This window comes from Sus scrofa, chromosome 14 (genome assembly GCF_000003025.6).
Source record: "Sus scrofa isolate TJ Tabasco breed Duroc chromosome 14, Sscrofa11.1, whole genome shotgun sequence".
In the NCBI taxonomy this organism is placed as follows: domain Eukaryota; kingdom Metazoa; phylum Chordata; class Mammalia; order Artiodactyla; family Suidae; genus Sus; species Sus scrofa.
Window position 1 is genome coordinate 29,068,406 of NC_010456.5, and position 26,901 is coordinate 29,095,306.

At 47.4% G+C, this 26,901-nt stretch overlaps 2 protein-coding genes across 11 annotated transcripts in view; one reads left to right on the plus strand and one right to left on the minus strand.

Moving 5' to 3' along the window:
* ZNF664 (zinc finger protein 664) overlaps positions 1–517 on the minus strand; it is a 37,320-nt gene extending 36,803 nt beyond the window's left edge. For both annotated transcript variants that reach the window (XM_021072245.1, XM_021072242.1), the window contains exon 1: positions 387–517. The gene's annotated coding sequence lies outside the window, so the exon portion shown is untranslated. The remainder of the gene's footprint in view (positions 1–386) is intronic.
* On the plus strand, positions 99–26,291 carry CCDC92 (coiled-coil domain containing 92). 9 transcript variants are annotated; one of them, XM_021072230.1, is made up of 7 exons: positions 596–681; positions 1,144–1,307; positions 9,703–10,029; positions 10,873–11,020; positions 21,910–22,056; positions 22,641–22,682; positions 24,876–26,291. In XM_021072230.1, exons 3-7 carry the CDS (start codon positions 10,027–10,029, stop codon positions 25,649–25,651), a joined length of 1,116 nt encoding a protein of 371 aa, XP_020927889.1. In that variant the 5' UTR covers positions 596–681; positions 1,144–1,307; positions 9,703–10,026; the 3' UTR covers positions 25,652–26,291. The 9 variants fall into 9 exon arrangements, with proteins under 9 accessions (XP_020927890.1, XP_020927894.1, XP_020927892.1 ...); XM_021072231.1 differs by lacking the exons at positions 596–681; positions 1,144–1,307 and adding an exon at positions 99–342; XM_005670575.3 differs by lacking the exon at positions 1,144–1,307 and having other exon boundaries at positions 589–681.

A 26,901-nucleotide genomic window follows, 5' to 3' on the forward strand; every position in this document is an offset into this window, starting at 1 on the left:
GGAGCGGGGGCCGCACGCATGCGCGTCGCCTGGCCCTCGCCCCTTCCCTCCGCCTTTGCCCCCGCCCCCGTCGGCCGCCCGCGCGCGCCCTCCCCCCAAGCCCAGGCAGGTCCAGGGTACCCCCACACACACCCCACAGCCCAGAGCGCGCACGCTCCCGCTCGCCCGCCTAGCTCCTCCTTCCCCCCGCCCTACCAGGGCCCCGCGTTACCCTGGGCAACCGCAGTGCAGCCGCACCTGAGCTGTGCGCCTGCGTCCCACCCGCCAGACCCTCCCTTCCCCTCAGTCGGTACCCCAGCCCCGCACAGTTTCGGGAGGGGGGCGTCGCCCCCTCCTAGCAAAGTGAGTATCGATCGGTTTCCCCCGCCCCTCCCGCAGACACAGACCCGCAGTCTCCCCGGCGCCTCGGCAGCCCGCCTGGTCAGCGCGGCCAGGCCTCGCCGCCCGGGCCCCCGCTCCCAGCTTGCACCGCGGCGAGCGCTCGGGTGGGAGCCGGCGAGATGCGCTCGGCGGGCGGTGCCCACTGACCTCCCTCGGCGGCCCGGCCGGGGCAGGGCTGGAGCCGGGAGCCAGCCCCGCCCGCCGCCCCGCCCATGGGCTACCGGCCCCCGCTGCCGCCCGCCGGGAGGACCGAGCCGAGGCGGGGAGCTGCCTGAAGGACCAAGCCTGCCGCGCCCGCAGGTGAGGCGGGGCCCGAGGTGTGACCGAGTCCATCCCCGCTCACCTGGCGGTACCTGCCAGGAGGCTCTCTGGGCGCCAGCGGGGGCCGGAGGCACCTGTCGGGGCAAGAACTCATTTAGATAATATTTAAAGTCCTCACTGCAGGGGGAGGGCTGCTCCCATCCCACCCCCACCGCTCAGAGGGTAGGGAAGGGTGTCCCTTTGAGGAGACATCGCCGGAAGAGGAGAACGAAGAGGTTGAAAGAAGGACAAAAGTGAGGCGCAAGGACCCCCTCGCTGGCTACCTGCAGGGTCTTCCAGTCCATTATGGGGCGGGCTATGCCCTTGCTCGGGCTTCAGTCCAGGCTGCGGTCCCTCCCTACGGCGCACCCAAGCCAATCCGAAGGGGGAGAAGAGAGCAGCCTAGGGGCCGTTCCTGCCAGTCCCGGGGTGGGATTGTAGGATGAGGGATCCGCATTGCAGGTGCACCAGGAGCGCCCAAGGGCCTGGCCCTGCTTTGTCTGGGATGCTGTGGGGAGGAGGCCGTCGGAATCCACATCGCCTTTTTAAAGCGTTTTTACCACCCAGTGGATGTTAGAGACTCTCCCAGATAAGTTGCATTGTCTCCTGTCCTGATAACCCTTTACGTAAGTACTCTACCTTTACAGCCCTTTCCTGACGCTTTGATGTAGGTTTTAGTTTACCCTAAATAACGATTTGCTTGTGATTCATGACACTGAGTATAATGCAAATATGCAACAGAGCTCCAGGCTGGGCTACTGGGCTGCCGTCCGCTACAGCGAGTTACTCTAGTTCATTTAACACGTTTTCATGTTGACCTGTATTAACTTCAAGCTTTGGTATTCAGTGTGATCTATTCCAATGATGAAGTGGCCTAAGAGGAGGTATGATCGCGCTCTGTAATTTAGGTGCAGCAATCAGTCTTACAACAAAATACAAGCTGCCAGACTGTAGTATGGTAATATAGTACGCATTTCCAGAAACCTACCTGTAAGAGTGTTAAAGCTAGAATTGCTGTTTTAAGACTTTTAAGTTTGATACTTATTTGAGGAGTATTGTTATTGTTTTATTAAATGATTTTTTTGTTTTGCACAGTCAAGATTGCCCTGCATTTTCTTGCCATTGAATTGTAATGGAGAAAAATGCTAACCTTTAAAGTGACCTTTTTTTTTTTTAAATCTCCAAAGATGTTTTGAACTTATGTATTTCTTCTAGCTAAACGTTCACCTTATGTGAAATATTTATGGAATAAGGATTTAAGGCTTGTGAGATGTAGATTTATCTATGTGTGTTTACATATATGTACACACTACTGGAAAATCTTAAAATAGCTTTTATTATTCCTCTGCATCATGTCATAATTACTCAGTAAATTTAGTTTGGGTATATGTAAAATCTAAAGTACTGGACAATAGTTTTTGTGTATCAGGTTTTTACTGTAGCACCATGTAAATATATCAGTCTAATCAGTAGGTTTCTTGGAAATTAGATTTTTTATTGTTAATTCTTTTTTTAAAAATGAATTATTTTTATTTAACGACAGAAAATCATTCATGTAGGTCCTTAACTCTCTCATCTGTCATTCATTGGATAAATTCATTTTAACATCATCATTACTTATTTGATGGAGTGCACTTGCAGCAATACTGATGTTAACAGCAATGTTAAGGCTTTTAAGAAACACTTGCTTTTATATTATATTCGCTATTTTCTCCTATTTCTGTCAGGGGAAGGCATGGGCCTTTTTTCTTTTATCTAGAGCAAGGTTAGCCATAAAAAGTTAAGACGTCATGGGCATACTGTTTATTAACTGAGATGAATTATATCTACTGAATTGGGTATCCTTAAAGGGCAGAGACTAGGCACCTTTATATGCCTCACACACCAAGGGCGCCATAAATGTTTGACTCAGATCAACGTTCCAGACTAGTTAGGTAGGTGCTAGCTTAATGACACCAATTTTCACGTCTCCAGCTTTGATGTTTAATCCTGCAGAAAGGTTGGGCAGGAAAGCAAATGTGTCCTCGTTGTCTTCAGCTATTCAAGATCTGTTGTGTAGCAGAGGGATTTGGTGTATTTAGAGTATTTCCCCAGTTCCTATACTTATGGGAAGACAAACTTCACTCTGACATAAAAGCGCATTTTGCTTATGATTAGAACCTCCAGTGGAAAGAAGAGACTGCTGCTCTTTCCTTTGGAGTGTGGGGAGAAGCTGGTTCCCCATTGGGCAGGAATGGCTCCAGGAGATACCACACTGGTGTGAGACAGGCCTTCCCAGAGGGGCACCGAGGGACCCAGGGGCAACTGGATTGGAGGGCATTGTGGTTCACTCTATTTTATTTCTTACTCTGGCTTCTGCAGTTGTGGGCATAATGACATCCCAGACACCTGCCTCAACCTTTGGAAGATTTTTACTGAGGTAGAGGCCAACCTGATATCGAGATGATTCTGATGCTACTTTGCATGGGAGGGGGGGGGCTTTACAGGTAATAAAGCACTCTCATATTCAATGTTTTATTTTTAAAGACTCTTCTTAATTATTTCTTCCTTTGGCTTTTATTTTCTATAATAAACATCTAATCAAGAGGAAAATTATCCTTTTCTAAGAAGGCAAGAAGAGGAGTCTTTTTTTTTAAGCTCTTTTTAAAAATGGAATGTCATTCTTTTGAGAGTCAGCAGGTTGTAAAGGTGAATAGATTTTGTTTTTCTCAGCTGAAATTATTTTTTTTGAAAGATACTCATTAAGGGCTGATTCTTGTGCTTGCTCTGCATTTTAGTTTCTGTTTATTTCATTACTCAAACATGACTCAAGTTTCACAGCAAAAAGTCCAGTCATATCCACCTACAGTAAGTTGCTTTGGACTTTTTTTTTTTTTTTTCAGTATGTCTGCTTTGTTTTTAATTACATGCTGGCAGGTAAAGCAGCTGAAGAGAAGCAGACTTACAGTGGATGGAAAAGATTAGATGAATTGGAGCTTTGTATTTGAAGAAGAAAAAGTTTGTACTAAGGCAAATGTGGGAGTGATAATTTATCAACGATAGGAACGAAGATCTATCTGTTATAACAAAGATTAGGCTGTTGACTGTTAATCACAATACATGTATTAAGTGGGTCAGCAGAGTTAGGACTCTGTCTGTGGCCAAGGACCAGAGCAAAGCAGAGCCTCCAGTGACAACAGAGAACCCAATAAATGCTGTCTGCACAAGGATTTAAGTGGAGCATGATGGTAACGAGGCCAGTTGAGTTAAACCAGACTCTGACCTCTCCCATTTAGGAAGAAGCTGGGGTAGGGGGGGAGGAACAGTTCTGAATTAATGTGTACATGTAATTAACTTTTAAAACTTTTTAAAAAACGGTTCTTCTCTTTTCCTCTATAGTAAATGAGTCTGTCCCATACCTTTGTGTCTATTATCCACCAGCCGAATTTGGATGTGACAAGGATTAAGTAAGATAGGGATTTTTCATTTTGTTTAAACCAGGGATGCATCATTTATTTATCCTTTATGCATGAAGGGGCAAGATAAGAAGATCGCGTTCTTCTGACCAACCAAAAAAATAAAATAAAAAAATCTTACAAGTATTTATTCCTCCAGGGAAGAAAAATCACAGATGCTACTTTAAATCTTACGACCAGGACAACAAATTATCAAGTAAGGCAACCAGTTAGAAAACAGCCTTTTTAGAGGAGAAAGATTACATTTTACAGCTCCTTGCCATAATCTCTGAGGGCATCTCACAGATCTCTTAAAAGACTTCTTTGTTAATAAGAAAACAGGAGTTTGTGTTTTTATGCAAGTTTCCACACTGGAGCAGACTGAAACTTTGGTGATTATCCCGGCTTACCACTTTATCAGAAATAACAGTTTGAAGCAAGAAGTCTCTAGTCCTCTGGAGCTAGAGGGAAGAAGTGTCCCCTCTTTTTGAGATTCTTTCTACTAGCCAGATTCTTAGGACTGAGCAGTGAAATTCCATCGATTAGCACAGAAGAGCAGGCCTGAGATGCTGAAAGCTTACAATAAAAGAGAAAGAAAAAGAACACTTTTAATAAATGGAATTTGGGGCATATAATGATGCTCTGCTGCTACAGTTTTTCTCTTTATTGCCTCTTTGACAACACTTAGCATGTTAAATTTAGATCCACGTGAGATCCATTATCTTTTGCTCTTCAGATTTTTTCTTTTTTTTTTTTTTAGTTTTTTTCTTTTTTTATGTGAGGCATTTCTTATGTGACATTGCTCACTCATTGCTGCCACATATAAATTAGAATTCCCAGTATCATTACAATGCTGTTGCTCTTAACGTTGCATGTTCTACCTAGAAATGCGTGATCTTTGGTGTAACATCGGTGTAAAAATACTGGCTCCCCAAGATACAGTTCCATCACTGTCATAACTTAAATTGAGGAATCGCCATCTTTTTCTAATAATGTCTAATCTGATTTTTCTACTGATGAACGAGTGTAGGAGGCCAGGATCCTACAATACCCTGACATTTTAGCCTTTGTCTCTTCAGCTGTGACACACATCAACCCAGGTAAAGGGTATTTCTCCTTCAGTGGCATGTGGGAGAAAGTCCAGTTTTTTAGAAATATTTATCTTGCACATTGACGAGAAAGATGAAGGAGGGTTTGTTGGTTTGTTTTTGAATGTTATGTTCCCACTGATAAGGCTGTAGCAGGGGTTATTAGGTAGGGCCTGTCCTTTTCACGGAGGGCTCAATCTTTGTCCTTGATAGTGAGTCGTCTTTATCTTTTGGTTAAGTCCTGGTGACCAGACCAGAAAATCCTGGTGGAACAGAGCAGCAACTTTCAGCCATTGAGGCACTTGCTCACTTGGGGTTCCAGAATTCTCTTGCATTCACCCTCTCCATTTCTCAGTTCACTTAAGCATTCAACAGGAAAAACAAAATCTCATACTGTCCAGTAACAGGAAGAAAATTATTATATTCTTAGGCAAATATTACATGCAGCCCCTTTCTTCTAAGCAAGAGAAAGAAAGGAAATGTGTATATTCTGACCTGGCACAGGGAAGTGAGTGAAGCAGTGCCTCTCTGCACACCTGCCTCACCAAGAGTTGAAGATAAGGGGCAGAAACTCTCTCAAACAGGCCCCATCATAGTTACTCACTGACAGCTGCCTTTCCTCCAAGGCCACTAGCCCTTTGTTATAGGAAGGAGCCTGCATGGGGCCTGGTCTTGTCCCTCCTGAGAGCTCCATCACCCCCGGTTTACTAGCAACCCCAGAAACCAAAGGGGAGCAGACTAAACCTCAAGTCAAAAGGGGAAAGGCCTGCCTCAGATTAGATTGACTAATCCCTGGTCTCTCAACCACAACACTGTGACCTTCGAGGCAGGACCATTCTGTGTCTTGGGGGCCATCCTGTGCATTTTAGGCTGCTTAGCAGCACCCCTGACCTCTACCCACTAGATGCCAGAAGTGACCGTCCCCTGGCTGTGACAGCCCACCACATCTCCTGTCCCTGCCAGTCTCCCCAGGGGCACCACTGCCTAACTCAATCAGCCCCACAAATGAGCTTCACCAGCAGGGTGTTTTCCCTCCAGTACTGATTACCTGCACTTGTCTCAAGTCATGACATTTATACACTAATTCCATGTATCCTTTGGCCCAAAACCTAACTGTAGGTTTTATCAGCTTTAGAACAGTAACTATGTGGATTCTCTGAGGGGGAAAAAAAATCTTACGTAGAGACCATTCCAAGCAGGCTAGTCAGATGGCGGAAGCAGGCCTGTTCCTCAGAAGACCTGATGGGAATTACCTAGACCACTCCTGGCTGGCTCAGCAAGGAGACTCCATCCTCCTCTCTCTCCTCCCCTTCTGGTTAGCCAACTGTTGATTTGAATGGGCAGACTCAAACTCCATCTGAATAAAGGATGTGTCAGTCAGTGTCTGTACTGAACTCAACCTTCTGTATGAAGAGAGAAATTCCAGGCCCCCCTCTAACTAACCAGGAAACCTTAAAAATTGTCTTCAAAAAGGGGATGTCTTTTTTCCTCTTTAAATTGTATTGCTAAGGAGTTTCGGTCGTGGCGCAGTGGTTAACGAATCCAACTAAGAACCATGAGGTTGCAGGTTCGATCCCTGCCCTTGCTCAGTGGGTTAAGGATCCGGCGTTGCCATGAGCTGTGGTGTAGGTTGCAGACACGGCTCAGATCCCATGTTGCTGTGGCTCTGGCGTAGGCCAGTGGCTACAGCTCTGATTCAACCCCTAGCCCGGGAACCTCCATGTGCCAAGGGAGCGGCCCTAGAAAAGGCAAAAAGACAAAAAAAAAAAAAAAAAATCGTATTGCTAAGATGATAATATTATCAAGGCCACCAACTGAAAAGGCAGACTTTCAAGGGCATTCCCATTGTGGTACAGCAGAAACGAATCTGACTGGGAACCATGAGGTTGCGGGTTCAATCCCTGGCCTTGCTCAGTGGGTTAAGGATCCGGAATTGCTGTGAGCTGTGGTGTAGGTCGAAGACGCAGCTCGGATTTGGTGTTGCTGTGGCTGTGGTGTAGGCCGGTGGCTGTAGCTCTGATTCAACCCCTAGCCTGGGAACCTCCATATGCCTTGGGTGCGGCCCTAAAAAGAAAAGAAAAAAAAGAAAATGTAGACTTTCAGAAATTAAAAGTGACATTTTTAAGTGAGTCAGCAACAATCTCTAAAATCCAGATGTCTTCAAATATACGTTTGGTAATACAACAGAAGTACACATTTTTATACATGTTTCCACACTGAAGAGCAGAGTAAGCTTGTGATTCTTCAACAGAACTAGCTGCCTAATCCAGAATAGTGTCTGCTTTTCTGCAGCTTTAGAAGTGAAGAAACATTTTCTCTTATTCTGAGTTTTTTTCACAAGCAGCATTCTCGAGAATAAGCACTAGAATTCACTGAGCAAAAACAAGTAGACCTGAGAGGCTTAAAATTTAACATGGGAAAGGAAAGAGCAGAAGAGGAGTTTTATCAGGTGGAATATGGAGCAAACGACGCTCTGCCTGTGTGGAGTGTACACTCCTTTCATCTTCGCCTGGGGAGAACAGCAGAGTTCATGGCCAAGGGCGAGGACCCGGAGTTATCCTGGTTTAGGATGAAGCTCCACTGGCCACTTGCTAGCTGTAACTTTAAAGAAGTCATGTAACCCCTTGAGCTTGTGTGTTACTGCGTGAAACAGGAGGATGTCTGGTCATCAGAGGGTTTATAATGGTGTGTCACTGGGTCCAGGGCCGTTCTGTGTTCACGCCGATTCCCTGGAGCTACAGGATGTGTGGCTGTGCCCTTCCCTTCCCTTCATCCTGCATCATCCCCCCACCTCACCCCAGCCTCAGTTCCCTCTGATAGAACATTTGCCTTCATTGGGCAAAAATTCCACTTTGCCCCATTTCTTCTCTTCCATCTCGGTTTTTCTGAGTGGCTTTTAATAAGCAACTCAAATCCAGCCCTAGCTTTTCTGACTTTATTTTCTGCCACTCCCCAGAATGTTCTTCCCATGTCAGACAATATAATGGTCTCACTGTGACCTCTGAAACTTCATTCACATTTACCTCTTCGTGTGTAAACCCTACCCATCCTTAAGCGTCAGCTCCAGTCCCTGCCTCTTCAGAGCCAGACCGTCTTGGTAAACTGCAGTCCTTAGCCTCTCAACACTTATTAGTCACCTCCGTGTGCCTGGCAGTGTGTAAGGTACCAGGAACGCTAAAATGATCAGGACACAGTCCCCACCTGCCAAGGTTGTGCACAGCCTCATACGGAAGCCAGGCGGGTAAGGGAGAAAGAGCCTCAGGTGCTGTGGCGGGTTGCCCGTCCCGGCCCCTTACTTGGCATCCCCATGAGGGTTTAATTATACATTGTTTTCTTTGTACTTTGGTAGCTGAGTCTCACATCCCCAGTAAGCTGCAGGCACGGGACTCAGTACACAGTGAGCCCTTTGGAATACATGCTGGCTTGATCTTTAACCTTGAGTGCATATTTAAATGGAGGCTTTGTTGCCCAGCCTGTTATAAGGGGCCTTGTAAACTTCAAAAGATAAAAGACAAAATCAACGGTGATGCTAAGCTCCTGGCAATCACCATAACCTCTTGTTGACTAGAGTGGTTTCCAGGCTTATAGAACTCATGGAAGAGTGCCTTTTTAAATTAGGAAGTTCTAAAATGAAAATAAGGATGTATCCTTTGAATAAAGTTAGCTTTATGGAAAAAAGCTATTGCCCTCTTTTTTCTCATTCTGTCACGGGCCAGGAGGAGCATCATCAAAGCTCAGCATGAGCATTTCCTGCGTTTCTAAATCTCTGCCTCCACTGAAAAATTCAGAAACCTGAACCCAGCCCGGTTCACATACAGCAGAGCCACCTCTTGGGCTCGTTGCCACTGTCAGCTCCAGGAATTCACGCTGTCAGCCCCTAACGGAAATAACTGCCAGGTGTAAAGAAGCAGCACCCAGTGAGATCCTGAATGTCACAAAATCTGCAGAATGTCCTGAACAAGCCCACATTGTCCCTCCCACTGAAATTAAACTTGATTTCACTTGCACATGGCTTGATAGTTTGCTGGCCTTTTTATTTGCGAGCTTCCCGAAGGCATGCATGAATGAGTTCTCCTTCTTCTCCAGCCTTATTCCCATGCCAGGCAGAGAAGAATCTCCAAGTTCTGTCATACACTGCCTAATGCTGGGGTGGACGGCTAATGGGAGGGGTGTCAGGAGAAATTACCACCAATTCTCTTTGAGGGAGGACCTTTTCTGAAAGGGACAGCTCAGATTACTAACAGGAGGCATTCCTTGGTCTGGGTGCCGGTTTTATAGCAGGGGACAGACAGAAAGCCCTTGTTCTCATGGAGCTTACATCCTAATTCTGTAAGAAAGATCAGTAAATGATCTAATTTTAAATAGTGATAAATGCTATAACAACCTAAGACCCAGGTGCCTTAGACCAACCCAGATGCTGTGCAGGGTAGAGCTGGGGGAGATGGAACAGACTGTCAACCCAGCACCATCACCATCAGCAAGCCCACTTTAAATTGCAGGGGTCACACCCTAGAAGAGGAGGGGAAAGCCAGCTGAAAAGCATCGTTGGGCACGCACATCACAGCTGTTTCACTCAGATGGGAGCTGCTTCACATCCTCCCACAACCAGCAAGAAGAGTGCCCCATGTGATCTGAGGTACCATCCTTCCCATTATGAAAAATGGGAGGAAAAACAAATTCCGTGTGCTCCCAGCTGACCAGTAAAGTCACCAGAGATGGATCAACCAGAAGAAGCTGAAACACCCAACCCAAGAATTTTGGACTTCAAATGGAAAATCTGGGTGCCCTAAACCAAAATTGCCAAGTTCCAAAACTGTGGCCACATGGTACGCTTATTTTTTTTCTTTTTTTTTTTTATTACTCAAATGAATTTATCACATCTGTAGTTGTATAATGATCATAACAATCTGATTTCACAGGATTTCCATCCCACAGCCCAAGCATATCCCCCCACCCCCCGGTACGCTTATTTTTAAAGGTAAATTAATGTGGGCCCTAAAAGAGTGTCATGAATGGAAGATTATAATTAATCCCATTGTGAGAGCATGAGGTCAAACATGAGAGGAAAACAAAGACCATTGTACAAATGGAAAAAGTGACAAAAGTGCAAAAGAAAAATAGTGTCAACGTCAAGGACAGTGAAGAATCACAAAATACTGAATTGCATCCCACTCTCTGAAAAATCCAAAAGAGTATAAGATGCAGGGGTTGTTTTCTTTCCCCAATTTCTTCTGCTCTCCTCTCACAATGACAGATAATCTACTAACTACAGTTGCCCTACCTCTAATTTTATGTTTTCATTTATTTCTGTGGGGCTAATATACTGAGGGCTCATTTATCTAATATGACCCAAATCTGATTGCAAAGACAAATCCTGAATTACATGCATAGCACCTGAGTACCTTGCCTTATTCTCATGCTCGTCAGCTTCATCCAGATCTCATTGTTGCCTGTTCATTTTCAATGCCAGACCTTCTTAATGGATCAGTGTTTGGTGTGGAGTTCTCCTCCCCAGGAGCTTAATGCACAACTTACTAAAGAACTAGAATATAGGATTCTGGGAATTCTCTCGCTCCCTGACACAATAAAGAATCACTGTGAGTAGAAAGAACTTTATGGGAGTCAGCCTGAAATGTCATCAGTAAACATGCCTCATTTATTCTACACAGCACAGGAAGCTCACAGAAAGGAAGCTTTTTAAGAAGTGGATAATCTATGTTGGGACTCTCAGAGCAGTAGATGGAAGATCAAGAGGGCTAGTAGCCTCAGGTGGACATGCCACAGCCGTCAAAAAAGCTATAGCAAATGAAGATCTAGGTAAATGCCTTTTTAAAAGAGTAAGTGTGTCTTCTTTTAGAAATATTTGTGCTCAAGATGTTACTCCTAGGTTAAAAAAAAAAAATCCCATGAAGTTATTTTATGAGTGATCACCAGAGGATATGTAATTGCTAAAATGGAATGCTTGGCCCTGGTGCCTTTTGGTCAGTGAATTGATTGTCGTTGGACTGTTTTAACAATTCCAAAGGTCTCTTCTATCCTCCCTGTTTAAAGTCCTCTGAAATTACTTGTATGGGCCCATCTTGTAGAAGGGCAAGTCAGAGGAGGTTATTTGTTTCCACTTGATTGCCTAACTAAATTACAATGCTGTCCAGGATGACATGGCTGGGCCTAGGCAGAGCTCCTTCTACTGTATCACAAAGGTAGAGTCTTTTCTAAGTGATCATCTTCTTAGATGCCCAGTAAAGACAGCTAAATATGTTCTATTAGCACTAATGAAACAGTTGACTTGCTTAGTTTATTGTAAGTAATAAAGGGAAATTATGGTTAAAGTGTATAGAGCTTCAGTTAATATCTTTCTTTCCTTAAAACTTATGCAATAATGAGTCAGGCCTACAAAATGGATAAAAGAAGCCCCATCAGTTAAGCCAGTTAAAATGGCTCACCTGTTTGGCACACCATAGAGAGATTTTTAAAGCAAGTAAATGTGTCTTCTCAGCCTCAGAAGGATTAGCATGAAGCACGAAGATTTACGAAGTAGCTACTTTTTCATTAGTGTGAAAAGACAGCTTGGCATTTGGGTCACCGTACCTTTTAGCTATCAACCAGCAGACAGTTAAAATCTGCAGTAATCACAGTCAGGTGTAGAAATGGAAACACTAATCAGGTATGACCTGCTGCTTTTGCTTTCCATTTAAAGGAAAGTATCACTAGGTAGAACTGTTGGTGTGGTAAGTTGTGAGATTTATATGTTCCTAACTTGTTGGCTCAGGATCATCTTGGTAAATGACAAGCTTGTTAGAAGCTCACAAATGGCATCTCCATTTAGTTGCAAATATTTTCCGCTCTAGCTGCTGAAATGAAGCCATTGGGTGATCCCAGAGGGCTGTCATCTGGAGGCCACCCAGAAAGGGCAGGAGGAGGATGCAGGGAGAACAGGAAGGGCTGAGCAGAGCCACCGCAGCCCCATCAGCCACTTGGCTACCTTCTTCCCTAGAAGTAACTTCCCTGAAGTAGGAAGTTCCAAGCCAGCTGCATACTGGCCCTATGCCTGGACAGCAGCCCCTCCCAACTAGGAGATGGGGTGCTGGCACTCCTGCCTCCTGGGGTCTGCCACAGGGTACAGGCATTTGGGCCATGAAGTCACCCAGTTTTCCAGGAGGCCCCAGGCACTCCCAAAAGGCACTCTATGATATCAGACTGTGGGAGCTCATACATTTGTCCACTGTGGCCAGCGCAGTCCACTTAGAAGCAACTTTAGGCAGCCTGAAACAGACTTGCTTTCTTCCTGAGATGTTTCTGCACAGAAGGGCTGAGCCCCTACCAGTGTACAGACACTTGACATGGTTTTTAAATAGAAGCCAAGTAGAAACTCTTGGAGTATGAGGTAATCAGACTGCAGAGAAACACGGTTCATAAATCCATCACGTAGGCCTCCAGTGACTGCAGACTTCCCAGACAACCATGTATCGTATTTCCCCATCTAATTGCCGATCCCTCTAATCACATCTATTACAACTTTAATGTTAGGCTGTACATTCTTTCAGAAAGAAATGGCTGTCAGTGTCTAAAGAATTGTTGATGGGCCTTATATTTTATGATGGATAATGTCAGAGAATTGCAGGAATGTATAATGCCTGGGGGTGGGGAGGTACTTGAGTCCTATCATGATCACTTTCTGCATATCTCAGGGACACTAAATTGTTGCTACTATAAAAATTGCCTTCTCCTTAATTCTTCTTGGTTCTGGTAAAGCAACCTAAGACTATCCTAGAACAATATAGTTAAAACATATAATACCACTTTGCTAGCGGTTATACTTTTTAAGTGAAATTGCTTTATAATTTTTTTCTGACTATAAATTATTATATGTTCATAATTATAGAAGCTTTAGATATTACCAAAATGGATTTTTTTTTTTTTTGGTCTTTTCTAGGGCCGCACCCAAGGCATATGGAGGTTCCCAGGCCAGGGGTCTAATCAGATCTGTAGCCGCTGGCCTTCGCCAGAGCCACAGCAACTCCAGATCCGAGCTGCGTCTGTAACCTACACCACAGCTCATGGCCACGCCGGATCCTTAACCCACTGAGCAAGGGCAGGGACCAAACCCGCAACCTAGTCGGATTCATTAACCACTGCACCATGATGGGAACTCCCCAAAATGGAATTTTTTTAAGTAAAAATCACTCATAACCTACCATCTAGAGATAAATGCTTTTAATGCTTTGTTATATATATTTGTATATATAACAAATTGAGAAATATTTGTATTTTCTCTACTTATATCTACAAAAATATGATATATACAGCTTTTAATATACTATTGATTTAACCTATTATACATGTATTTACTTGTCATTAAATACATATCTACATTATCATTTTTAATGATATCCTAGTTTAGATTACCATACTAACCCCTCATTGGCAGACACTGGCAACCACTTTGTAAGGTGGTTATCTTGCAAAATCAGTTGAAATGGCTCACCTTTTCTACTGGAGTTCGCTTTTAGAGACCATCTCTTAAAAGATGATGCATTCTGCCTACCCAGACAGAGAACAGAACCCCACCAAACACCTCCACCCAGTTTTCGCATTCAAATAAGTGCAAATTTAATTGTTACCACCTTATCACAATATACCAGAGGTATGCTAAGTGTTTTATCTAAGATATCTCACTTTATCCCCAACTACTATGTTCTGTAGGTGCTGCTATTGTGCCTCATGTTATGGCAGAAAAAGGTGAGGGCGCAGGCCGCAACTCAAATGTGGCCAAGTCCGAATCGGAGCCCGAGCTCCTGTGCTAAGGTGTTGACTTCCTGTTGCATTCTAAAAATTATCCTGATTCTTTAAGAGTGATAATAAATAAGATTTTCTTGTCACTTTAAAAAATTAATTGCACCTTTTGTTTTCAGTGTTTGTTTGTTTTTTCTTCCAATGGTGTTCATTCTTTTTACTGAAATATTTCTGGAGTGATTGTAGTGTGCTTACTCTTCCTTAAAATTTTGTCATTTTTCTTGGTGCCCTAACTCTTGGGGATTCTCAAACAACTTCCCAGTTGAATTTCTTAAATACACATACAAGTAGAAATAACAGGGTCGTACTGCTTAAAACAGTTTCTTTATCCAGGATTGTGAATTCAGAATAAGTCAGGATTCATTTTTCAGAGACGATAAGTGTCTTTTTCCTAAAAGCAGTATTTTGGATTGAGAGTTGATGGCCTAATTAGCCTTGGACATTTTTTTAGCTTCTTATAGAGAGTACTATAGATTGTTTCAAAGTAGTAAGGAGGTTTTATTGTCCCTTAGGGTGCCTGGTTCTGCCTGACTCTCATTATTTACTTCCCTGAATGGCTCCTCTCCAGTGAAACTGGAAGATAAAGGTCAGCAGAAAATGCTTCTGTTTGCTTTTATGTTTCCTTCTTTGGAAGTTACTGGAATCCTTTGCTAGCTCACTTCCACACTTAGGTGATGTTCAGGCTATGTACACTAGTGTGGGACTAAGTAAACAACTTGGAGATATATTTATATATTGACTGATATTTACATACAATAATATAGCTAAAAATAAATAATATAGCTAACATTTACTGAGCACTTACTACATGCCAGACCCCGTAAGTGACTGCATTTAGCCCTTAAAACAACTCTATGAGTTACATATCATGGTGGTTTAGGTTTAGGTGACAAGATAGGGTTCAGATTTAACCCCATGGAGTTCCCATCGTGGCGCAGCGGTTAACGAATCCGACTAGGAACCATGAGGTTGCGGGTTCGGTCCCTGCTCTTGCTCAGTGGGTTAACGATCCGGCGTTGCCGTGAGTTGTGGTGTAGATTGCAGATGAGGCTCGGATCCCGCGTTGCTGTGGCTCTGGCGAAGGCCGGCGGCTACAGCTCCGATTAGACCCCTAGCCTGGAAACCTCCATATGCCACAGGAGTGGCCCCCAAAAATAGCAAAAAGACAAAAAAAAAAAACAAAACAAACAAACAAAAAAAACAGATTTAACCCCAAACACAGTCTGGCACCTCAAGACTGGCCGTTCTGCTCCCTTTTACCCCACTGTGCTAATAATAAGCAAATCTTCTGTGGGCCACAGGTTCTTAATCTTGAAATAAAGTGACAGTAGAATCGTTGATTTTGAAGGTCTCTTCCACCCTCAGCATTTCCTGCATCCATGGATCTACTTAGGACACCACTGTCCTGCTGTGTACCATCTCTTCTCCTCTTACATTTAATCATTGCACTTGCCACCTCTGTCCTCTGGCCAACTTTCATTTTCTCCATGACAGTGCTTTTGGCTGAAGGACACCAGGGAGGCACTGAAAGTTCCCATGAAAAAGCCACAGAGGTCCTTGTGCACCAGGCGCTCTGACGCCACAGTCTGTGCAGAGCCAGCCGGGCCCCAGGCTCCGCAGAGCACGCGCTAGGAGCAGCACAACTCCATACGCTCTGATCCTCTGTGGCGTGAGAACCAAATGTGAATGGGTTATAACTTATTCATGACTAGAGTCTAAAATAGCTTGTTATAACTAATTCGCAGCACCATGTGAGTACTGGTGTGCTATTTTTTTTCAGATTCTAAAAATCATTACCCTATTCCCACCAGCTGTGTGTTGAGCGAAAAGATAAGTCTACTTTTGATTGCCCAGAAACAAAGAAATTTCCTTTCTAAACCGTGAGACCCTTTCCTATCAAAGATATTCCATTTCTTTCAGTCTAAGAAATGTGGTCCAGGGGTACTTTAAAATATTGCTCCAGGCATGTGAAGAAATTATGGGATGAGGTCATGTTCAAATCAGTGCTGCTGCAGTGCTTTTTGATTAATGCCATGTAATTCTTGTTGAGATCTCCACTCAGCACCATCAGGAAGCCATATAGAATTATCTGAAGCCCGTACCGTAACACGTGGGTTGAGACATGAAGGAAGAATGGGAGCTGATTAGGCAGCAGGGTGGGAGGTGGTTTGCCAGGAGCACTGCGGACAGAGGGAAGAGATGTGCAAGAAGCCGTGTTGGGAGGGTAATGTGACAGAGTGCAGGGGGTGTGGGGCAAGGCTGGGGAGGGGCAGCAAGCAGGCAGGGCCTCTGGGGCCATGGGGCTTGGTCCCAAGAGCATCCGAGGGATGTGCAATACCATCAGGGCTGTGTCTGCAGATGAGGATGTAGACACGATCTGTGTGTGCTTAGGAGAGTGTCAGAGAAAAAGAAAGGGACGTGTTCCAAAGGGGGAAAGATGAGTCTGGCTTGGTTCCTCCCTGCTGTAAGTCACAACTGTTTCTGGCCATTGGTGGCCGAGCTGAGGCACTGCTTTTGGCCTGGGTGTAGCCTTAGTGCTGACTCAGCCCCCAGAGGGCTCTGTTAGCCTGGCCTTGGAGAGGACAAGAGAGTGTGGCCCTGGCTCTTGGCCTGGGCACCTGCCAGGTCCCAGGATGGGGACATACAAGCCATGCACTGGTGCCTCGTTCCTTCTCCCTGAGCCAGCCCAGCTGCTTCAGGAAGGCGCTGGCTGGGCCCACATGCCCTCACCCAACTGCCTGGAAAACTGCTGCTAATAAAAGCAAGACCCGTCGGTGAGTCTTTTAGCCATCTTGGATGGTCAGCAGAGCCTTTTCAGTTGTTGACTGACTCACTGGGAGCATAAGGAGCCGTGGGTCCTGCCTCCAAGAGCAGTGTTGGTCCAGGCAGGTCACAGCACCCTGGCTTGGTAATCCGCTGGGGGACGCTGCAGCTCTTCCTGGGCCAAGAGTCTCTTGCAATGGACGGTGCCTACTCCCCCCACCACCCCCGTTTCAGAGCATTACTGGTTTGATGTAGGTTTTTTGGAGAGCATCTGAATTTCTGCATGAAACTGAAATCCACCTTCAAGATTCTCACCCATAGGACTTGAGGGCTAGGAGCTGCTACAAGGCTCAGATGCAGCATTTCTTGATTTATGTGTTCGCTTGTGGGTAGGATATTCCTGTTTTTCCTCACAGGGGTGTTATAAAAACAAACAATCAAAAATGATGTAAGTGGTGGGAAAGCACTCTGCCTGTGCAAGTGGAGATGGTCCATAAATAACATCATGATGTCATCATTTGTACATTGAGGCCTGAAAGGGAGGAAAGGACATTACTTTTGAATTAGGATGAGAACTGGGCATGAACTGCTGACAGGCCACTTGTCCTCCTGCTGATATAGAGCAGATCCAGTGTGGTCGGGGTCCTCACGTCTCTCAGAACCGTCATTAAGAGCTTGTTATCACCACGAGCGGATGTTAGTACCCCTCCCAGCTCCTGGAAACTGTCTTGGCCAGATGCCCATCTCTCTAGAATCTGTTAACTTGCTGAACATATAAAGAGTAAATTCACAGAAATTTAACTCCTAGTGAGTTTGCCACAGGAGAAACTGTGGATGTGGCCTAACCTCCTGATCAAGGTCAAGGTAACCTGTTCCACAGGTGGTCTCACTCTGAGATGCCCATTCCCTTTGTTTCTGCTAAAGTTCTGTGGGAAGAAAGCAGGCAGTGTCCCCATTGGCTGGGGCAGGCTTGCCCTCTGGCTGCCAAACCCCATCCTCCGCAGTGAGGGCTGTGTCTCCAAGGGAAAAAGAGGGCCCACGTCTAGGCCACGCCACCTTTGACTGAGCAAATAACTGTAAAATTGCCTTTGGCTCTTAGTAATGCTGAGAAACAAAATGGGATTGCCTGGAGACAAAAAGCTGCAATACAAAGAGCCCACAATGTGTAGCATGTGCCCTTTTGACACAGAAAGTGCAGCGTTTTGCAGCCAAGCTTTATGAATGTCACCCTCCATTACTGGCTGACACGGCTGAGCTGGGCTGAGTGCCTTTACTCAAGCAGGACACATTATTCATCTGCAGCAGATGCCTGCATTTTACCTTCATCCATCATGCTGACCCTTTTAGGTAGGGGTCACAAATGCTCCTTCACGTTTCTGACTTCCATAGTGTCTTAGACATTCTGAATTAAGATTCCTAGGACCAACTCCATTCCTGCAAATGAGCTGCATCTCTCAGCTGTGTCTCCTTGGCCTAAACAGGATGCTTCGTTCACATCAGCTTCTTGGGAAGATTAAGTCATTACAGTGATTCCACATTATCAGTAGCCAAGGATACGTAATTAAAGCATCACCACCTTTTTCTTTTTGTATGGCTGTACTCATGGCATATGGAAGTTCCCAGGCCAGGGACCGAATCCAAGCTGCAGCTGAGACCTACACCACAGCTGCAGCAATGCCAGATCCTTTAACCTACTGTACTGGGCTGGAGATCAAACTCTCACCTCCACAGTGACTGTAGCCGCTATATTCGGATTCTTAGCTCACTGGGACACAGTGGGAACTCCAAGCATCACCTTCTTTTAAGGAGCAGCAACTCTGTCCTCAGGAAGTCAGGGACCCTGTTTATCTTTTTCAGGTAATGAGAAAATAATGTAATTTGGATCCCATTTGGAGATGTGACTTGTTTCCTCAGACCTGAGTGGACCTGTCTGGTTCACATACATCCAGCAAGCAGAGAATACCCGCCACAAATGTCATCTCCTCATCCAGGCCTTTTAAGTCAGCAAAGAATGTGGGGAAAGGGAGAACAGCATCCAAACAGAATATCACAGGGCTGCAAAACCCTTGTCCTCTGACCATCAGAGCACACACACAGCCGTCGAAGCTCCCTTGCTGGCTTCGAATGTTATATGATCACACCCTTCTGTTCACCCTGTGTTCCTCCTTCCCCAGACTGCTGCCTACGGTAATGGGAAGCTTCAAGGGTACTCTCTTATGATGGTGAATTAATAATGAATTACAGATTTAGTACAATTCAAGTCACTGACTCATCAAGGCAGTTAGAATGTGACTATTTATTTAAATCATATTAAATTTGTTACAAATAAAATTTAATACCACACTGTGAGGGGACTGGGGTGCCTGCTGTGGCCACGCTTCCACTCCCCCCACCCCGCCCCTATGGCAGATCATAGAAGCAAATACTTATTTCTGGGTTTGGGAACACCTCATTTTGTACTATTGGTGCTGGATGAAACGTTTTTTGCAATTTTAATATGTCATGCTTTCTTTGAGCAAGGCAGGCCTGTAAGTTATGTCAGAAGCCCATGGAAAAAAAGGCTTTTCAGCCCTGAAAGCCTTGAGCTCCCCTGATGTCACACCCACACTCCACAGCCTGGCACTGGGGCCACTGGTTTAGCAAGTGATGACCGAGGGCCTCCTGGGAGCCAGGCACTGTGTGACACAGCAGTAAGATGCCTGCGGTTTGTGCATGGAGATGGGAGGCAGTTAACTAGAATTGTGGGCAAGCGGTGAGGTACCAGAGTACATGACTTCACTCAGCCTGGGGGCCAGAGCTGGTGACCTGTGACCTTGTGCCAAGAAGTAAGGGACATGTAGATATCAGCTCACAGGAAAGGTAGGCCAAAGGGAGGACCTGAGAGGAGTGTTCTGGGCAGAGGGGCCCAAGGTAAGAAAAGAGCGAGGCCCAGCAGAGGACCAGCTGGCACCAAGGGCATAGGGGCTGGTCTTGGGACCCCCTGAACCAGCCTGACTCGGCAGTGGGCCCCGTGGAAGGTTCTGTTAAAACCACTCTGCTACTATGTGGAGATGGAATTGAGGAAGCAAGAGAGGCCAGAAGGAGGTTTCTGCAGGCATTCAGGTGAGGGGTGATGTGGCTTAGGTGTAGAGACAGAGAAAAGCAAGTGGATTTGAGAACTGTTTTCCAAGTAGGGTCACTAGGACGAGGTGGTAGATGCTGGAGTCCACCATGTGCCCAGGTCCGTTCTTTACCTTTCCAGACCAAGTCCTGGAACAGGTGTAAGTTGTTCTTTCTCACCAATGGCAAACCCCCAAAAGGAGTGCAGGTTTGGCTCTGTCCTAAAGTAAAAGGCAAGGTGTCTCTTCTAGAGTTGCCACTTGCAGAGCCCATTGTAGATCCAAGGAATTGATGCCAGACCGACCCAGGGTTGCTGAATGAAAGTAAACATACGCATCTCTACCAAAAGGTCCTATCTTTGCCTCCAACTGAGGCTGTTCAGCTTTCAGACACTCTGCCGCCCTTCATGGTTCAGGCTCTGGGCTTGCTTTGCTCCAAGCTGGCTCCTTTGTTAGGTCAGCATCCTCCCAAGGCCATGTGCTGACCTTACAGTTTGGGGGCCTCAGGCACCGTGGGTTTCCAGTTAGAATGAGCTTGTAGCTACAGCAGAGAAACAATTCCAGTTGTGGGAAACTTTCCTGCTCCTGCGGAAAGGCTGCTCTTAGCTCCCCCAAGGGAAGCTCTGGTTGATGGGAGCTCTGGCACTATCTGCAGCCAGATTTTATTTAGATAGAGTTCAAGGCCTGAGGAAATCTGATCTTCCTTCCATAGAAATGACTATTTATTCAGGTCGTTCCTCCTGTTGGATTCTGAGTTTGCTTCATCTTTTCTGACTTAAACTGCACTTCAGTGATCATCTTCACAGCTATATCTTCTCACACAGGAGTAATTATTTCCCTCTGGTGGATTCCTAGAACTGGAATTGCTAAGCCAGAAGGAAGATAAATCCTAAGGCTGCAGATACTTTGCCAAAGCACTTCCTGTGATAAGATGCAGTGAACACTCCCACCAAAAACCATGCTTTCTGCTTCCTCTTCGTCTCGGGTCTCTCTCATCAGCTTCTCCCCAAGGGGAATGTCCTTCCCAGGACATGTCAGTGTAGAGCCCTCTCAGGCTTTGTCTGGTGCATTCTCTGTCCTTCTCTGCATCTTCACTTCCCACTGGAGCTGCTTTCTTGTGTGAACGAAAATGTGTATCCTGGGTTCTAGGTATACACTATTCTTAGCTCCAGAGCTGGGGTGTAAATATTGTCGTGCTTACAGATAAGAGTATGACTGGTGTTGCCAGGCATGTGTCACCTCCAGAGCAGACCCTCGAGCATCCTGCTGCCTTGCCACATCCCCACTGGAAGCCCTCTGAGAAGTGGCTTTTCCTCTGGGGGCACTCGTTGATCTAGCAGATTAGGAAAAAGCACGCTGAGCTCTGTACTCACAAGAATAATTTATAGGCAAGTAATCCACATTTCATCCTTAGCATTTTTCAGTGCTGCGCCAGGCATCTTGAATTACTCTGGTAGCTTTTCCAGAAAGGCCGATTGCCTTCACCACATTTCTCGAGTTACAGTAAAGGCCGGGAGGCTGAGGCCCCGAGTGAGTAGCTGATGACTGATGATGGAGGCCTCAGTGGAGGGGGGCGGGGACGGGGTCTGCGGACAGACTCCAGACGCCTTCAGTCACCTTGTGGCCCTGAGAGATCACTCTCATGAAATTCCCCAGAAAAGGATTTGGGGGGCTGTCAACTCTGTGAAGTGCAGGGGTCGCTCTGAAACTCCCCCCTTGTCTTCCCCCTACTCCTGGCCTGGCAGCTCTAGATACAACTACCCAGGCATCCAGTTTTTCCAAGGAGACAGCCGGTGCTTCACCTCTTCGGAAGTCTTTTGGGAGTGATTTTGGCCTCTGTCTGTTGAAGTTGGGTAGCCTATGGAGAGGCTAGGATTTAGAGTTGGGAGCCCTGGACTCTATGTATTCCCTCTGCATCCAGAGCAGGGCCTCACACTGCCCTCCACCCCAAAAAGCCAAGGAGGGCAGGCAGCAGGCAGCGTCCTCTTCCAGCCTACCCCCTTGTGACCCTCACTGTCAGGCACAGCCACCAGGGTCTTTGTCTCCCCGCAGGTCATCTGGATGTCAGCATGGCAGCCACAAACCTGGAGAACCAGTTGCACAGTGCACAGAAGAACCTCCTGTTCCTTCAGCGGGAGCACGCCAGCACGCTCAAGGGGCTGCACGCTGAGATCAGGCGGCTGCAGCAACATTGCACAGGTACGGAGGTCCAGCGACCTCCAGGGACGGCGGGTGGGGGTCAGTCCCAGGCCTGCCAGGCTATAGAGCAAAGCAGAACCTGTCATCAAGACAGTTTTAGACTGGCTGGCTCAAAAGCTGTGCCAGGTGAGTGAGAAGGGGGATTTTCTTTCCTCTCTCTGGTTAACCCATCATCACTGGAGTCCATTTGAATGCCTTACATCATCCTCTCTGCCAAATCCACATGCATCAAGCATAAAGCTGTAAAGCCAGTTCTTAGCCTACTGAGGACTTGAAGGATCTAAATACAATGGTTAGAATTTAAAATTTACCAAAATGTAATCCACAGAGCAAACTGCTTGCCAGTCGTAGCTGTTGGGATGTGTATTAGGGAAAAGAGGGGTTCCCGCTGAACCTCTGTAAGGGCAGTGGCCACTGATGGTTTCTGCTGTCCTCATACTTGGCTCTAATGTTGCCAGACTTTGCTCTATTTGGGCAGGACTCACAGGCTGATCATGGGAATTGGTTCTGCATTTTTAGAGCTGATGAAGATTTTGAAATATACCATAATCACACAAAATTAATGTATATGATCTCCTTTTTAGATTTAACGTACGAGCTGACACTCAAAAGTTCGGATCAGACAGGTAAGAACTCCCTCCCCAGAAGCTGGTGGTGTTTCCTGTTGTGGCCCATGTTGGCACCATCTGTTTTCACTGATTACACACAAAGAAGAAAACACACTTGCTGTGAAAAGTCGCACGTGTGCCCTGGGCCCTCTTGAGAAAAGCTGGGAGGGCAGCTTGGACAGTGGGAGAGGGCATGGGAGGGACAAGTGCTTTTATTTTCTTTTGACTGACATCTGTATTTGGAATGCCTATTATATGCTTTTTTGGGTTTTCTGATTTTTTACAGTGGCTGTGCGTTCCTTCTGTAATCAAGAAACACATGTAATTTAAACTGGGAAGAAAGGGGAGAGGGAGCAGGGTCCTGCCTCCTCTGTGTCTGTCAAGCTCAGCACAGGACCCGGCACCAAGCACATGCTCCCTACATACTGGTTGAGCGAGGGAGCAAATTGCTGGATGGCCCCCCAAGAACCACTGAACACCTTTCCCTAGACTCCAGTCAGAAATGCTCCCTTGAAACCAAAATCATCAGGGACTCCCACAGATATTGGCCTGATGGCAGCTGGGGCAGAGGAGCTAGAAACCAGGGCCTCTGTGGCCTGTCCCAAATATCTTGCTTCCCAGTTCAGTGTGAGGATTTAGAAAGTGCAGAAACCGCATTTGAGTCAAGATGACCTTTTCGTTTCTTTTTTAAAATTTACAGCCGCACCCACACCATAGGGAAGTTTCCAGGCTAGAGGTCAAATCAGAGCTGTGTCTACGACTTACACCACAGCTCATGGCAATGCTGGATCCTTAACTCACTGAGCAAGGCCAGGGACCAAACCTGCATCCTCATGGATACTAGTCCACCCATGGGTTCTTAACCCACTGAGCCACATCAGGAACTCCCAAAACAGTTTTTTTGAAACAAGCTTCACACTGGAGGTTATTAATCACGAATGTGTCCATTTCCTTGTGAAACACTAGGATGGTTTCCCTGAGTCGGAGTGCACCATCAAGCAGTGACTTTCCATTTGTATCACTCTATCTAGTCTTCCAGGAGCCAGGACCCCTTTCCGTGTGTGATAGAGGGGGGCCTGGAGACGGGGGAGGGATGCCAGGTGCTCCCTCCACAGACCTGGGGCCAGGAACTGGGCCTCCAAGGGATTCAGGAGACAGGATATCCACCTCCTGTTGGGGACCCTGGCCCACATCCTTGCCATTCATGTCACCAAAATCAGTCCGTCCTCACTCCTGGTTCCGTCTGGGCCCAGGTTAATCTGAAGAAACACCATTCTTGCCCCATACGTGGTCCTCCAGGCGTGGTTCTTAGCCGTAAGTCCCAAGCCCACCTGCCCACCAACCCAGCCCCTCATCTGGGCCTCATAGTAACCACTGCCTCTCATGTGGAGGCAGAGTGCAAGCCTGGCAGGTGGGCCTCAGGTGGTGGAAATCACTGCTTTACAGTAACACAAATGCTAGTTCAGCCTGATCACCAGGGCCTCCTGCCTTCATGAACTACCCACCCAATTCAGCCGCCCTGCATGGGCACGAACTCAGCCCAGGGAGAGTCTTGCTTAGGGGCTGGTTATGACCGGCACACCCTGGGGTGGGGGGTGCAAAATGGCCATAGCCTCTGTGGTATTAGGGGCAGGCCGAGGACCGAGAAAGGGCCTGAGCTTAGGCCCAGGACGCCACTCTCTTGAGAGATGCTGAGTGGGGACCCATGTCTGAGGAAGGGTGGCACCCTGGCATCTTGTCTGCTCGACTTCAGAGCTTTTGTGCTTTAGACATGGAGAAAGTGCAATTTGGTCTTTCCCAACTGTGCTTTGAATGGAGCAGACAGATGGCCCTGCTAACAGTTTAATCCTAAGCCTTTGGAAAGGCCTAATACTCTAAAATTGCCCCTTTTAATAACATCAGCATTTTTGAAATTTGGGGACATCCTCTATGAAGTAGGCCAGGGAATGGAGCTTGATGGTGCTCCAAAGACTACCTGATCTATCTCCCCCGCCCCAACCAGCTTTCCTAAGGGGAGAGGACCTGCCTTCCCTGTGGCCTGTGGTGCCCCATCTTGGGCAGGCGCACCCCATCCACCATCCCCGCGCCATGGGAGGTGAAGCAGGCCTAGCATCCTCCCTTCCCTGCACAGAGAAGGTCTCCCTGCCCCCCCAGGGCCTGGCCACCCTGCTCGGAGGGTTCTTACTCTGCTCCCTCGGCTTGACCTTCTAGGAGACGGATCTTGTAGAAGCAGTGAACTCAAGAAAAGATGTGAAGACCTGGAGGCTCAGCTGAAGCTGAAGGAAGAGGAGAACAACGAGCTGCTGAAAGAGCTGGAGCAGAAGAACGCGATGATCGCGGTGCTGGAGAACACCATCAAGGAGAGGGAGAAGAAGTACCTGGAGGAGCTGAAGGTGAAGAGCCACAAGCTGGGTATGCTGACCAGCGAGCTGGAGCAGCGCGCCAGCACCATCGCCTACCTGACCTCCCAGCTGCACGCCACCAAGAGGAAGCTCCTGAGCTCCAGCGGGACCTCGGACGGCAGCCCATCAGGCAGCCCGGTGCTGGCTAGCTACAAGCCGGCCCCGCCCAAGGACAAGCTGCCCGAGACGCCCCGCCGCCGTATGAAGAAGAGCCTCTCGGCCCCGCTGCACCCCGAGTTCGAGGAGGTCTACCGATTCGGGGCCGAGAGCCGGAAACTCCTTCTGCGGGAGCCGGTGGACGCCATGCCCGACCCCACGCCGTTCCTGCTGGCCAGGGAGTCGGCCGAGGTCCACCTCATCAAGGAGCGGCCCCTTGTCATCCCGCCCATCGCCTCGGACCGCAGCGCAGGCGAGCAGCACAGCCCCGCCCGCGAGAAGCCGCACAAGGCGCACGTGGGCGTGGCGCACCGCATCCACCACGTGACCCCGCCGCAGGCCCCGCCCGAGGTGGAGACGCTGGCGGTGGACCAGGTGAACGCAGGTAAAGTGGTGAGGAAGCACTCAGGGACCGACAGAACTGTGTGAAGGCCCCGGGCCGCCCTGCACCCCGGCTGTCGATGCACTGTGATCACTACTAGGAAAAACTCATCCGCACCTTTTCCTTTCTTTTATTTTAAAAAATTCCCATGCATGCCAAATTTTTTCAGACCTGTCAACAGATTATTCTCTCCCTGCTCCTCTAGCCCTCTTACTGACACCACAACACGATCGCGTCCCTGCTGCAAAAATCCGTATTTACTAGTCGCTGTGGCCAAACACCTGTGTGCTGACTCGCTTGCTTGCAGCCCCACTGCCGTGTAACCTCAGTACGCTCGCGGACAAAGCACGGGCCACAAGCTGCGTTACTGCTCGACGTTCAAGAGCTCAGATAGTCACACGCCTAATTATTAAGTCGGAGCAACACATAAGAGACCTTGATCTCAGCCCTCCGGTTTCAGGGCAGCCTGTCTGGAGCAGCCCTGCTCCCTCCTGGAGACCCGGTAACCTCCTGACACCCCCTCCCCGGTCGGCACCGATAACCGAGCAGCTGTATGTGTTATGTCACAGGAACTAAATAAGATGACGTTACTCCTCATTATCACCACGACCTGAATGTGTGCTCATATTTTTTGTTAGTTTATCCAAAATGTTCAAGATCCCAACAAACTTTATTTTCTAAACCTGCCTTCATTCTGTTTTGTGTCTTTCATTAAACCACCAGAGGCGGGCCTGGGGGAGACAAGTGGGAGGGGAGAGAACTATCTGCCGCTCAGACAGTGAGCTCACCCAGGGGTAGGCCCCGCTCTGGGTGGGGGTTCCCTTCCACAAAGAGGGGTTCCCTGTTAATCTCTCACTGCCCAGAACTGTCCCATAGAACGTTCTGCACTTCAGAGATTCTGGCAAAAGCCGCTGTTTCCCGTGGTTAGCCCCGCCCTCCTGTCTTACACTGTCGCTCAGCTCAGCCCTATCCCTCCCTCACAGAGCAGAGCCTCTTCTTACCTCCAGCAAGGCCTGCCTGGCCAGGGCTCCAGACCAGCCCAGTAGCCGCTGATCCTGGAAGTTCTAAGTCTGCACCCAACCCGCACAGACAGGCAGGTTGTGGGTAGGAGCTCATGCAGGAGTTAAACACCAAGCTCAGCATCCTCACCCGCATGCTGGTAGCCAGTGCCAGAGGAGCTGGGCAGGAGAGTTCTGGAAGGGGGAGTCTATGGGTGACTCTGGCCACCTCTGCTCCTGGCAGGGGGTCCCTGCTTGACCCTGCCCAGCAGCCTTGCCTTCTACCCCACACCCCAGCA

Excerpts from the sequence above, each read along its gene's own strand:
- CCDC92 (XM_021072231.1), top strand. Across the intron at positions 22,057-22,640 it reads GCTGCAGCAACATTGCACAG|ATTTAACGTACGAGCTGACA; the intron begins GTACGGAGGTCC and ends TCTCCTTTTTAG. Across the intron at positions 22,683-24,875 it reads CAAAAGTTCGGATCAGACAG|GAGACGGATCTTGTAGAAGC; the intron begins GTAAGAACTCCC and ends TTGACCTTCTAG.